Source organism: Uloborus diversus, chromosome 4 (assembly GCF_026930045.1).
Source record: "Uloborus diversus isolate 005 chromosome 4, Udiv.v.3.1, whole genome shotgun sequence".
Classification (NCBI taxonomy): Eukaryota; Metazoa; Arthropoda; class Arachnida; order Araneae; family Uloboridae; genus Uloborus; species Uloborus diversus.
The window spans coordinates 179695674-179709365 of NC_072734.1; the positions used below are offsets into that span (position 1 = coordinate 179695674).

The following is a 13692-nucleotide window of genomic DNA, read 5'->3' on the forward strand; positions in this document are numbered from 1 at the left end:
CTTATTTAAAATTTAAATGCTGTCCCAATTTTTCTTTGAATTATCAGAATTTTTCCACTATCCACCGTTTTAGTGAGGGTGTCTAATTTAGGTTGTTAAGTTGTTTTCATGTTTTTATGTTTTTTTTTTCGAACTTAATAAATAACTTATTAACTACTATGAGCCAAGGAACTTCCATTTTGCTACTGAAGTTGTGTTTTAGTGAACATTTATAAGAAGTAGGGTATGTAATGAAATGCAATTTAGCTGCAAACAGCTCTGATGCTGTAGTTTATAGTAAATGTATCTGTGATTTTTAAGTATAACTATGGTTTGGTATATTTCTCACACTTATTAAAGCTGTTAGTTCAAATGTTCATTGCTGCAACAAGTACATATGTCTGTGATAAAGTTATATTTAGGGTTGTTAGAAAACAATGTGTGCTTGCATCATGTTTTAAGGCTATTTATTTCTGCTGTTTTACTTAATATTTCATGCATTTAACATGTAAATTCACCTTTAACTCGACAAATTTTCTTTTTCAGTAATGAACTGCTTTTATGTAGAACTTGAGAAATACTGTTTCTTGCAATGTTAACAGTGTGTTTTAATAATTTCTGCATTTAGCTTTTTTAACTGTGAAATACAGTCGACTCCCGCTACAATGCAAAATGACTATAACGCAAGTTTTTCCCGAGTAACGAATTTTAGGGTGAACGGGAATTTCTTGTCTGCAATACGAATTTTTTTGGAAGTAAGTATTGGTTTCATTATTGGGTCCTAGATATTGATTTATATATTTTTCCCCATATTGCCACTGATAGCGGAAGTTCCCTTCACCATACTAGTCCACGTATCGCTTTGTTAGTGCATCAAGTAACCACTCGGCGTCTTTCTTTCTTTTTTCTGTCTAAATATTAAGGTTGATGAAATAAAATGGCACCTTAGTGCACTTTTTCTTCTAAAGTTTGTAAAGATGGGAAGAAAAAGGAAGTTTCTGGCAAAAAAAAAATCAAAATATTCGATGTGCTTGAACAACTAAAAAGTACGTTGACGGTAGCAGGACAGTAAAGTATAAGTGATGTACGTACCTTACGTACGTATTTTTATTTTATGTCTTTCCCTGCCATTGATCATTTTATGTTGAATGAAGCTACATTTTATTTTTTAAGTACAGTAAAAGTACAGTTTTTAATTATAAGAAACTTTAATGTACAGTTGAGGAATGCTTTAAAGCAGTTTGAGGGGTGTTTATAAGTGTATAAAAGAATTTGGTATGTTTCAACAAAACTTGTATACATACCCTTTTCTACAATGCGAAATTTCGACTTACGCAAGGAGTCTTGGAACGCATCCCTCACTTAAGTCGGGACTCGACTGTATTAGTATTTTGTTAATTATCACATTTTAAGAGTGGCATTCAATTCAAAATGTAAAATTTTCAATCTCTAATTATATTGGCTGCTCATGAAGTTCACTTTTTTCTGAAAGTTAAGTATCAGGAAAAAGCACACATTAATTTTTTATATAAAGGGTCCAACTTTAACTTTCTGCAACACAACTAACTGTAGAGCAATTAATTCAGTATAAAGTCTGTACGTCTTCATCCAGAGAAGTGTGACAAGACATTTTGGGCAACCATCATACACTGATGCTTCATAGTATTTTTGTACTTTAGATAAAACTGAAAAAGCCTTCTTTATATCTTCAAGTAAGAAATGTTTAATTACAATGAAGTTAATGAGATGCATGAAAAGTTTTATTTTTTAAAAATTACCTCCATAGGGACTTCAAAAAATTGGTTTAACAGAAAGCAATATTGTTGAACTGTACATTTAGAAATGTTAGTGCTCAAATGTGACAGTTGAAGGTTTTGCTATTTTCAAGTGAGAGATTTTATTTTTGCTTCTAGTGAATAAATTTAGTGTAAAAATGTGTTTGAAATAAATTGTTTTCAATATAGGTGTTTTTTTTTCTTTTATTTGGATTTTACTCTTTTAAATTAACTAGGGGACCCCCTACAATTTAGGCGAACCAAACCTGGCAGTGACTTGATGATGTGATTAGGATCTGGATAGCCTTCGCAATGTTGCCATGTCAGGTTTGCTCAAACTAGACTGCCGTGTGCAGGTAAATGGCAGTATCTGCAAGAAATGAGTTTTCGTGGTATTTGAAGAAACGCGTATTGGATTTAATACTGAGAATAGGGGAATGTTGGAATTAGACATCTTTTTCACGCCTTTTTTTTCAACGGAAACCAAAGAAGCAAGCTTGTCCCATAAAGCTAATGTACAATAGATGACAAAAATGCAAAAAAATGAAAAATTTGCTGTTACTGCCCTTTTAAGTCCATGCCTCTTTAATACTAAATGCCTAACGCATTTGCCTCAAAAAGTGTACTTCCATCAAACGCCCCGGCTGACTTCGGGTACACCTTTCAACTTTCCCTGGTGGCAGTACAAGAATAGCCTTGCTATGATGATGTATCTAAGCAATTCAAATCAAACTGTTAATTCTTTAATTTCAAAGTTTGAATTTAAAAATTTTCCAATTGTGTTCTCTATGAATTTCTTTTTGCTTCTGATAGGAGGCAGTAGCGGGCTGGCAGGTGTATGAAAATTTACTTATCCTCGTTCCCTTGCTTTAGGATTTCTTTTGCTCTATGGGTCATTCCACGCCAAATCAACGAACCTCTCAATTTGACCCATTGTCGATTTCTACAAAATTTTCAGGTTCGAGTCTACCCACGTGATGATTGAAAAAAAAAATTTTTTTTAAAGATTTTTTGACCTTTTTTTGTGTGAGATCCCCCAAAGAACTCGAAAAATGGTAAAAAGTGACATTTAGAGTTCATAAAAGTTCCTTTTTCTCAGCTTCTATAGGAGCTGGAGTGTCGTACTAGGTGTCATTTTAAAGCTCTTTTAATAGGCTACCACGTGATATGTCATTTGGCAAGGTTACGTGAAATTAATATTTCAAGGGCATGGCATGCAAATCATTATTTGACCTTGAATATTTTTAAAATTAGATTTTTTAAAAATCTGTAAAAAATATATTTTTGCTTACCAATGTGATCTACACATGGTAAAAATTTCAGGATGGGACAGCAATGGGATCGTACTGAGAAGTAATTATTCCTTTTCAACTAGCAACCGCACATTGGGAAAATTGCATTATTCTGCGGAATCGAAATATTTCATAATTTCCAGTATTATCACATTGGAGTCCCATTCTGAAAGTTCTACCACCTGTATACCTCATTAAAAAGCAAAATATACAGTAGACCCTCGTTTTACACAGGTTTATTTTAGGCAGTTTCAATTATACGCTGTTTAAGATTTGACACCTTTATTTTATTTTATGTGGATGAGTTTCGGTTTTACGCGGATGCGAGAATGCAAATAACATTTTCCCCTCTTTCAAAATCCAAACTCCTAAAGATTGCAGATTACGCGTAATCAACTGCATTTTGGCGTGCTAATAATCGAGCTTGGGCCACTGGAACCATTTTATGCGATTGGTTTCGGAGCTCTTTCCAGAAGTAAAGTTATTAAACTCACACAGTTCAGAACTCGCTGGAAGAAGAGCTTTTAGGAGTGACAAAGGAGGACAAAAGCAACGAGTATATCGACATTGATGAAGCACAACCCAAAACGTTCACATTGAAAATTGTGAGCCATTCCTAGACAATAGAAATGATCTTTCTGATCTGTTAGTGAAGTAAGATTCTATCATGGAAATGGCATAAGTGATCATGGATGCGTTAATGCTCTACAAAGAATTACAGAGAAAAATTCTTAATAACTGCCCAAAAGACTATCATAGCCAGCTCCTCTTTATAAAACCGAACGCGAAATTTTTGCATGTTGTGCATAAAAGTCGATATAAGTGCACATTAAACTTATTATACAACTAGTGGTACCGGCACGGCTTTGCCCATAATAGAAAAATTAAAAGGTCTTTTGGTTCGCCTGTATATTTACAAATAATGTATGGTGAATTTTCTCGCCAATTGGCTTGTACCCATGTTACGGTTCCATGTTATGATAATTTTGTATCTCGCCAATTGGCTTGTGCCCATGTTACGGTTCCACATTATGATAATTTCATAATTTACTCGTCCATCTTATGATATTTTTGTTCTTAAAATTGGAATAGAAAAAGAACCACATCAAATTTTCAAAAAATCGCTTTGAGGTGCACACCCCCATGCGACAAACTAACTTTGTACAAATTTCATGAAAATCGGACGAACGGTCTAGGCACTATGCGCGTCACAGAGATCCAGATATCCTCCGGACAGAGAGACTCGGCTTTATTATTATTATTAGTAAAGATTAGCAATCATTAGAATGAAGTATTTTGTTATCTACAGAACCAAACATCTATTTTAACACTAGTATTAGGTCTCAATTTATGAGGTTTCGATTAACGTGGCATTTCTGTGGAAATTAACCCCCACGTAAAACAAGGGTCTGCTGTATGTATTTTGCAGATTTTTAAAAAATCAACTTTTTAAAATATTCAAGGTCAAATAATGATTTACACGACCCTGAAATATTAATGTCATGTAACCTTGCCAAGTGACATATGTGAAAGCCTATTAAAAGAGCTTTAAAATGACACCTAGTACGACACTCTAGCTTATGTAGAAGCTGAGAAAAACTAATTTTCGTAACTACTGAAATGTCACTTTTTGCCATTTTTCGACTACTAAGGGGGGTCTCACCCAAAAATATGGTCCAAAAAAATCTAAAAATACATTTTTTTTTATCATTAGGTGGGTAGACTCAAACCTGTAAATTTTGTAGAAATCGATGTGGTATAAAGGAATCCTTGCACGCAGCCCATGCTGCAGCAGACTTCTCCAAATTGAGGAAGCACACAATGAAACACCTGTAGCTGTTGACCACTGTGCTGCCAATTGTCTAGAAGAAGCTGTGGGGTTCGTCAGCGCCATACGCACCAGGTGTCTGTCATCGCGAGCTGACGTCACATTTTGGGGTCCACTCCCGGATTTCCGAGCTGTCCGACCCTCGTATGTCCACTGCTTCCAAACACGCATGATTGTGCTGCTGTTACGCTGCTTTGCGAGCGGCTACTGCAGATAACACAATCCAGCTTCACAAAGGCCGACGATTCTGCCCCGTTCAAACTCCGAAATTCGCTCAAATTTCGCTTTCTTTCGTCGAAGAGGCATAGTAAAGATTCAGTTAACATTTACTCTAGCATATAACCACCGATAATCATACATGCCTCGCTACAGCCGTCTATATTCGGTTCAATCCGCCGTTCAGAGCAACCCCGAAGAGTTCCTATTTTTCCTACTTTTTCCTATTTTTTAGAGCACTGTCTTTATTTTCCTACTTTTTCCTTTTTTTTTTTCCTACTTTTTCTTTCTTTAGTATAGCACTTCTAATTGTGCATTGATTATTATTTTTACCATGCCACCCCCATAATTTTCTGCATGTTTCAAATTTGAAAAACAAAAGAAACAAGCGGTTCCTGAACTGACTACATTGACATTCCTAAACTGACATTGACTGACTACAGTAATTTCTTTAAGGAGCGCCGCGGCGTCTGCGTGTTTAAAAGTTAAATTTTCTCAATTGACTTTTTTACCATTGCTCCTTTTATGATCGACTTTTCTTTTTATCGCTCCGACTTCAGTCCTACTGTTTTAACGAAACAATAAAGAAGTGGATACCGACACATTCTAATGCAATTATATATTACTTACCCGTTAATTAGAAGCTTTAATTAAAGTAAACAGCCGAGTGTAAAAGAAGTGCGGGAAAAGCCGAATTTCCTATTCACCAATTTTTTGTATAGATGATTACAAGGGAAATGGAGCTCTATTTAAACAGAAAGGCAATGTAAAACCTTAAAAGGAACGTAAGGAAGCAAAAATTGAAAAACCTGTAGACAGTACATATTTTCTTGATGTTAGTACAAAATAAAAGCGACATATAACAGAAATTCGCAAAAACGGAACACTTCAAAAATAATCGCAGAAACTAACTTTTTTCATACATAAACATGATTATTGTTCATTCTAAATAGGAAACATGATTATAAAATTTATAAAATTTCAGTTTCTTTCTTTGCAAAGAATGTATTTGCAAAAAAAAAAAAAAAAAACTCGGCAAAACCTAGATGGGCAAAACGTTTCCGATTTTTGGAGAAAAATCGGAAATCAATTTAAATGCAAGATACCGTTTTTATTTCTTCACATTTTTTTAAGTTAGGGGGGGGGGATAGAGCCACAAGCAAATATGTACTGTATTTCTTTTTCTTTTTAATAGATATTTCTTAATCTGATATATCATCAATATCGAGGAGTTGCTCCCCCCTCCCCCCATCACTCTCAATTTCGTGAACAATTTCCGGATGAATATTTTTGTTGTATGGTGAGAAATGACTTGTTTACCATGCATGATTATCCCTTTTTTTCCGTGACAAAAATTTTGGAAGAAGGAGGTAAAAAATCATCAAACCAATAAAACAATATTCGTTTTTATTGCTTGTTAAAAATTAAAACTGGCCCGTCATTTTGATTTTTCCACCGGGGATGGCTAGCGAAGTATGTGTTCTGAATGCAAATTTTGTCTAAAAACGATAAAAACCACACAAACTTATAGTTAAGCATTAATTTTCTAAAGCCAGGGAAGGGAGAAATTTTTCTCACTGACCCTCTAAATGACGTTCCTGAAAGAAAAATTTTCTTGTATACTAAAAATATATAACATAATATAAACTCTTTAGTTTACTTATTTCGTTATTTATTTAGTTTAATTATTTTATTATGAATTTTATTTCCCATATTTAAGAACAAATTTATTTTAGTTCTGCACTTATAGTCTATTTCCTTTTTTTTTCAAACTCAAACATCTGCCCCTGCTTATGCAAAAACGCATGTCAGTTGCTGATTATTTTCAACTAAAACTAATTTAATATTTGCTTTGCTTTTTGTATCATTGTTTATGACAACAGGAACTGAAAGTGTTAGTATTTTCAAATGATAAATAGATGCTCTCGAAGGAATCTTTTCGTTTTTGACAAAACAAATCTTTAACAAAAATGGTTTTATTGCACCAAAATATGAGTTTTATTATTATTATTTTTATTTATTATTATTATTATTATTTCGATCGCTATATTGCATTTTATTCTTTTCTTCTTGAAATTTTTATTACTGTATTGTTGAAAGGTGTTTCTTTGTTTGGATTTTATTTTCATATTTTTGTATTTAGTACCTTTGTTTCCACTAGTTTATTTTTCATATTGAAAATTGTCAGTTTGTTTCTTTCGTTTTGTTATTTGACTCGGTCTTTCATTAAATCCCTTTAATAATTCAAAAGTACTGTTAGTTTATTTTTGGGACAGTTTTAAATCAAAAATACTGTTAGTTTATTTTACATTAGAAATAAAGTTTACACTAAATCTGTTTATTCTTATCTCTTCCTATTTTTTCCTAGTTTTTTAAGTGATTTTTTTTCCTAATTTTCCTACTTTTTTAATTTTTAATTCCTTATTTCCTACTTTTTCCCCCCAAAAAACCACTTCGGGGTCTGTCAGAGGGTGCTGCTCAGCATACGCATGTGCTACCGGTCTGCAATTCTAATCATTTGCATATCATGCCCTACTTTACATTTCCTGCAATTTTCAGCTCACTCGCGTAAGTCCTTCATGGTGTTGCAATTTTCACAAACAATAGTGTATATCCACATTAAACATGTAGTCGTGTCAAAATGGGGTAATATTGTTTCACATCTTTAAAAAATATAAAAATGTATCTCTGTCTTTATGCTATACTGCTTGAAAAATTTTATTTAAAAGAGAGTATTATTTGACACAAATCAAAATTTAAAATAATAAATTTATTTTGAGATTTAAAATCTGCAAGGGAAGAAATGTTTTCATTCATCAACAACATTTTATTGACTGAAACAATAGATCAAACACTAGATACATTAAGTATTAATTTAACTTAAAATCTTTTCCAAATTGCAAATAAGCTTCATTTTCTTTTTTCATTTTTTTTTTATTTTGGAGTTTGATGCTGTTGTTAGTTTTGCAAACTTATATGCATCAAAACTTCTGGAGTCATGTTGTAAAAGGCTCAAAAGTTCTCTTGAGTTACGTTACTAAGTTTTTTTTCTTTTTTTTTTTTTTTTGGAATATTTTTCTAATATTCTTTTAATTTAGCTGTCTTCCTCATTTCCATAGATGTAATGGATTAGAGAGCGTGCCATCTGCATCAAAGGAACCTTCATTCCCTTCCACAAAACAGGTTATAGTCACATGACTGAGGCACTCCTTTCAACTGGAGACCAATTCGAGATGCTCTCCCCTCCCTAACAATTATTACACCTCAATTGTCTTTTCACCATATTATATAGTTAATAATATGTGCCAAGACCATTAGTACGATGAGCGTGGTGTGATAATGTGTGTCCCGGTATATTTGGATACAAATTGCAAGCAGGGGAAGGGCCAGACCAGTAAGATCCAGACATAGCAGGACTGAACAGCGGTCCTTGCGAAGTTGCTGGGATGGTACTCGTTCTTGGTGTTAAGTAGTTCAATTTTGGCGTGTGATAGGTTGGCAGGAAGAAATCTGATTGGAACTTGTATGCTGTTGGATCGTTATTTCCCGGTTGGCATGCTTGAGCAAGTCCATGAAAATCGAATTTATATGCGTAGCGTTTACCATGAACTTTAGTCATGATGTTTTTGTCGTAGTAGTATCTTAGTGCTCTGCTGAGCTTGTCATAATTCATATTTGGTTTGCTCTTCCTCTCGCCCCATCGTCTGGCGACTTCGTCTGGATCAGTCAATTTGAATTCGCCATTTGTGCCTTCCCACGTGATGCAGCTGGAATTACTGCTGTCGGAAAGTAGCTCCAGGAGGAATTGCCACAGTTGGATTTGTCCGCTTCCTAAAAGCAAAATGGTATGATCATTGAACTGCATTTCATAAGAACTACGCATGGCAAATGTTGTTGATCATTTACGAAAACACACAAACTGATATGTTTGAAACAATAATCAAAAGCAGCATAAAGGGCTCCTTCTGAACAAATATCACAAGAGCATTCAAGAGAAGAGATTTCATTACTATTTTCTTGAGTAAACGTATTTCCAGTGTTTCAAGGAAGTGCGTTTACTCCTTCATTAAAGCGCAGGGCATCTTTACCGCTTACAAAAAGCTAGCGAAACTCATTGTGAAGTGCTACAAGATGTGTCCCAAAAAGAACTTACGCAAAATCTCGAAAAGGGGATCAATTCTGTGCAAATATCTTCCATATTGGAAATCTGACTTTTCAAAGAGAACTCGCAGAATTGTTTCACTGCACTTAATTATTGAACTGTTTTTGGTTTTAAAAAACAAGTTAAAGGAACTGATAGTAAAAGAATCAAACTCGCACTGATCCTTGTCGATTCGTCGCGGAGAGAAGTGATAAAACATATCACTTGCCAAAATAAAGGCTTACCGTTTCAAAACAAATGAATTCAAAGTGAGTTAGCCATGACCCCCCCCCCCCCCTTTTGTTTTTTAAATGGCTTAAGAGATCAAATGGAACCGCATCAATGGAAGTTGATCTTGAATTATTTCCCACCATATGTATATAACTCCGATTTAACAATTGTCAAGGAACTGAAAAAAGTTATCGTTAAATACAATGCAAATACAAATACAAAAGTAACGACCAGCAACAAACTCTGGGCCCAGCTAGACTGGTCCTAGTCAATTTACAATCCTCATTGAAGATCAATGGCCCTCTTAAAACTATCTACTCCCTTGCTCATTACCACCTCTTCCGGTAAGTTGTTCCAAGGTTCCACTACCCTGCCAAAATAATAATTTTTTCTAATATCCATGTTAGACCGAGGTTTTAATAGCTTAAAACAATGACCCCTTGTCCTGTTTTCGGTGCTAAACTTCAACCCGAAACATCTTTCATTTTAATAAATTTAAACAACTGAATCATGTCCCCTCGATCTCTTCTTTGCTCAAGACTCTACATTTTTAGCGTTAAATCGAGGAACATAGACATTCAATGCAGTCAAAGCCGGACTTGTGAAAATGTCTAAATTAAGTCGAGGATATCGCCAAATCGAAGTAATACCGTATATGCCGCACACTGGATTCCTCCCACTGAATTGAGCGGTGGGCCTCCTAAGCACTGCGGGTATATAGATCAGAACCTGATAGTATTATTGATTTTCTTACATGTGAAAAGTATTATGGAATATACACACAGAGCTTGCTGATGTTTGAGTTTTTTGTCTATCGAGAATGCTACAATGTAAGCAAATTTGACTATGTAATGCAGGGGTTTCTAACGTGCGGCCCGTGAACAGGTTTTTCCCGACCTTACCCGATTTGATTAACCCGATTTTATTGAACCTTACAAATTGAAAAACAATTTAAAAAATTAAAAAAAACCCGACTGAGTCGCAACTGTAGAATCAAGAGGGAAATTTGAAAATCCTTTTAAAAGCCTTATATTATTAAAAATCAATGTCAAGTATTTTCTCTGCTGTTAAAGAGAAACAGGTAGCAAATAAAAATTTTAAATCATTCCGTTTTATTTCTTTGTCGGCCAACAAGAATTCGGTGATCAATCGCGTGAATAAAGGCTTAGCCGTTATTGAAATCTTCTTTAAAAAAACGTTATAATTCGAATTCTACGAAACATGGAAGTTCCAAACGCATTTTATTAGACGCGGAAAAAAGTCTCTTTATTTTGGTATTAAAGCTTAAAACTTTTAACTATGTTTTCACTGCAAAAATCGCGAAAACCCTTTTAGAGGTTTTTAATTAATATCTTCGTTTATTAATGCCATCCAAAGATGCAACCTAGCTAAGAACACTCTCGATCAACTCTCCTTTCGAACAATTTTTTTTCTTCAAAATCGGTCCATCCGTTTAGGCGTTAGAGTACCACAGACACAGAGATGCACAGACACGTCAAACTTATAACCCCCTTCCTTTGTGTGTCGGGGGTTAAAAAAAAACTTGATAATATAATTTTGTTAAGAGTTAAGTAATGGGGTGTTGGGTAGCTCTATATAGACCATCTGAAGTGAAATATTGCTGGATTGTTTTCCCACCTTGTACAATGTTGTCCGCCCTTGAATAAAGAAGATTGGAGCCCTCTGATCTAATGAACAGAAAACTCTTATAGCTTAAGGAGATGTTTGCAATATCTAGAGGCTAGGCTAGAGGGTAATTTTAGTACCTTATAGATAATTGTATTGAAATACCGTAAAGTGGGGCTACTTGAACCCATGAGAAAAAGTGTTTAAAATCCGTCCTGGTCCTAAATAACACAATGTATAGACTTAAAAAACTTTCTCCATGACAGGTAGCAGTACTAAGTAGAGGCTGGAGCACGAAACAAAGTTTCTGCTATTCCCGCCTTTTTCTGATTGAGGTTAGGATAACAAGTTGTCTAAACAGTTGTTTTTTGTATCTGCAAACTTTCACATGTAAGTTTCTGGAAACATCTGATAACATCAAGGTCAAGATAGTTTTATGTTTGCATTCCATTTCTTAGTAAAATAACTGTGTTTTAAGGTTATAGCTATATAATTAACACAGTAACTAATATAAGTTAGTAAAAGTGCACTGGTTGCCTTAAAATGGGGTTACTTGAACCCAGCGTTCAAACAGTCCCAAACCACATTTCATGACTAAATTCTATTAAGTAAGGTTTGTAATCTTTTAAAATAAAGAGGTTAGTTACTATTTATACCCGTTTTTTGCAGATCTGGGGATAAAAAGGGTCCGAAAGTAAAAGAGAACCCCTTGAAGTGGGAAATAATGCGGATTATTAAGAGGAAAAAATTACAATTGTGTCCAGATTCAACTAATTCCGGAGAAATGTCTTAGAAAGTGGCATCAACCCATTTTGACTTAAGTTTATTAACTCTAAACAGGAAATTAAAAGATCATTCATAAAACAAGCCTGGGTATCCTCTAGTATTTAGTAGCTAGGAAGAGCAGGTATTAAATAATAATCAAAGAGAAAAAAAATCTACCCAAGCTATTAAATTGAGGGGTTTTCATTCTTTCTAATGTTTAAATAATGAACATTTCAATTGGTTTTAGCTGTAGTTATATTATGTTTCTATTTGAGAAATTATGTTTGCCTAAAAATATGTTTTTTGGAATAGGTTGGTTTTACATTAATTTATTTAAATAATTTGCAATTCATATAAATAATAGTTTGCTCACTAGAATGTACGCTTTGAGTTAATTTTTTAAAATCATCGGTCCTTTTTGATACCACCACCTATTTTACAGCTTTTTCTATTGGATTTGCTGAGTAGCCCCAGCGCGGGGCTACTTGAACCCAATTTTCAAAAATAGAAAAAATATATATATAAAGAGTTAAAATTGTTGTTTAAAAAAGGCTTTAAGTGATAGCAGAACGTCTGAAAAGTGGTAAAAACAAGGTTATCAGTTCACATTATGAGTTTAACAAAGCATTCAGTGTAAAACTTGCAAAAAGTATAAAATTTCGGATCCAAGTAGCCCCACTTTACGGTAGGTATTAATGCATTACCTCAATACTGTCTAAGTGCTACAGATCATGACTTTGCAGTCTTTTAAAAATACGTACAGAATGCATAGACTTGAACATATCGTCGCCTCAGAGCAACAGTAAAGCGTTTACCAGGCGTCTCCCAGGAATACCTGTAAGATATCCTACAATCGCTTTGAGATGACGGTATATCGCTCGTTTGGAAGAAGAGTGCCACAATACGAAATTTTTCATTTTCTTTTTACTTCCTTTTACAAAAAAGGAAGTATTGTATTCGCGAAAAAAATTTCACTCAAAACTCGACCTTAATTTCCATTTTCCTCACCCCTGAATGAATGTTGAGTTTTTTTTTTTTTTTTTTTTTACCTGACCACACGTGGATAGTGCCTAAGAACGTATAGAGCCCCGAAATATCCATTTTGACAATCCCCGAGTTAATTATAACGAGTTTTCTCGTGACGTCCGTATGTGCGTACGTGCGTATGTATGTCTCATAACTCAAGAACGGTATGTCCTAGAAAGTTGAAATTTGATACGTAGACTCTTAGTAGGGTCTAGTTGTGCACCTCCTCTTTTGGTTGCAATCGGGTGTTTCTAAAGGGGGCTTTTGCACCTTTTTGAGGGAAATCCTTGTTAATTTCGATGCAAACTCAAGTGGTGTTATAATTTGGCGGACACTTGGCGATATATCGCCAGTCTTTCGGTCACCAAGTTTTGTCGCCAACTTGGTGATAAATTTGTCGATTTTTTTTTCAAAAATTTTATTATTATTTTTTTTTTTTTTAGATCTGGCTCTAATTTGGCCACTGTTGGTGATATTTAGAGAGTTAACTATTGAATCACATTAAAATTACCGATAATGGGGAATAACATTAAATTGGTGTAAAAGGAAGTCATATGATGTACACATCAGCTCGTTTTTTACTCGCTTAAAGGCATTCAAAGGACGTTATCTTCTTTGGAAAATAATAACAGATTTCTTTTTCTTATATTAACCACTGGAGAGCACAGCAAACTTACTTTCTTAATACAAATTGCCTGAAGAGTTCAACTTCAAACGCTTCTCCTGTAAAATTTCATTTCTTCGTCTTGTGGCACTTTTCTTCCAAATGAGCGATATAGTCTGCGAAACGACTATCGAGTAAAATATTCATTT

The 13692-nt window shown here is 34.3% G+C and overlaps 1 protein-coding gene across 1 annotated transcript in view; it reads right to left on the reverse strand.

The window, feature by feature from the left end:
* Positions 1–8192: 8192 nt before the first annotated feature.
* The window catches only part of LOC129221290 (transcriptional regulator ERG homolog), a 41525-nt gene continuing 36025 nt past the window's right edge, over positions 8193–13692 (reverse strand). The window contains exon 5 of the mRNA XM_054855749.1: positions 8193–8921. Within this exon, the coding sequence (XP_054711724.1) occupies positions 8383–8921 (539 nt within the window). The 3' untranslated portion in view covers positions 8193–8382. The remainder of the gene's footprint in view (positions 8922–13692) is intronic.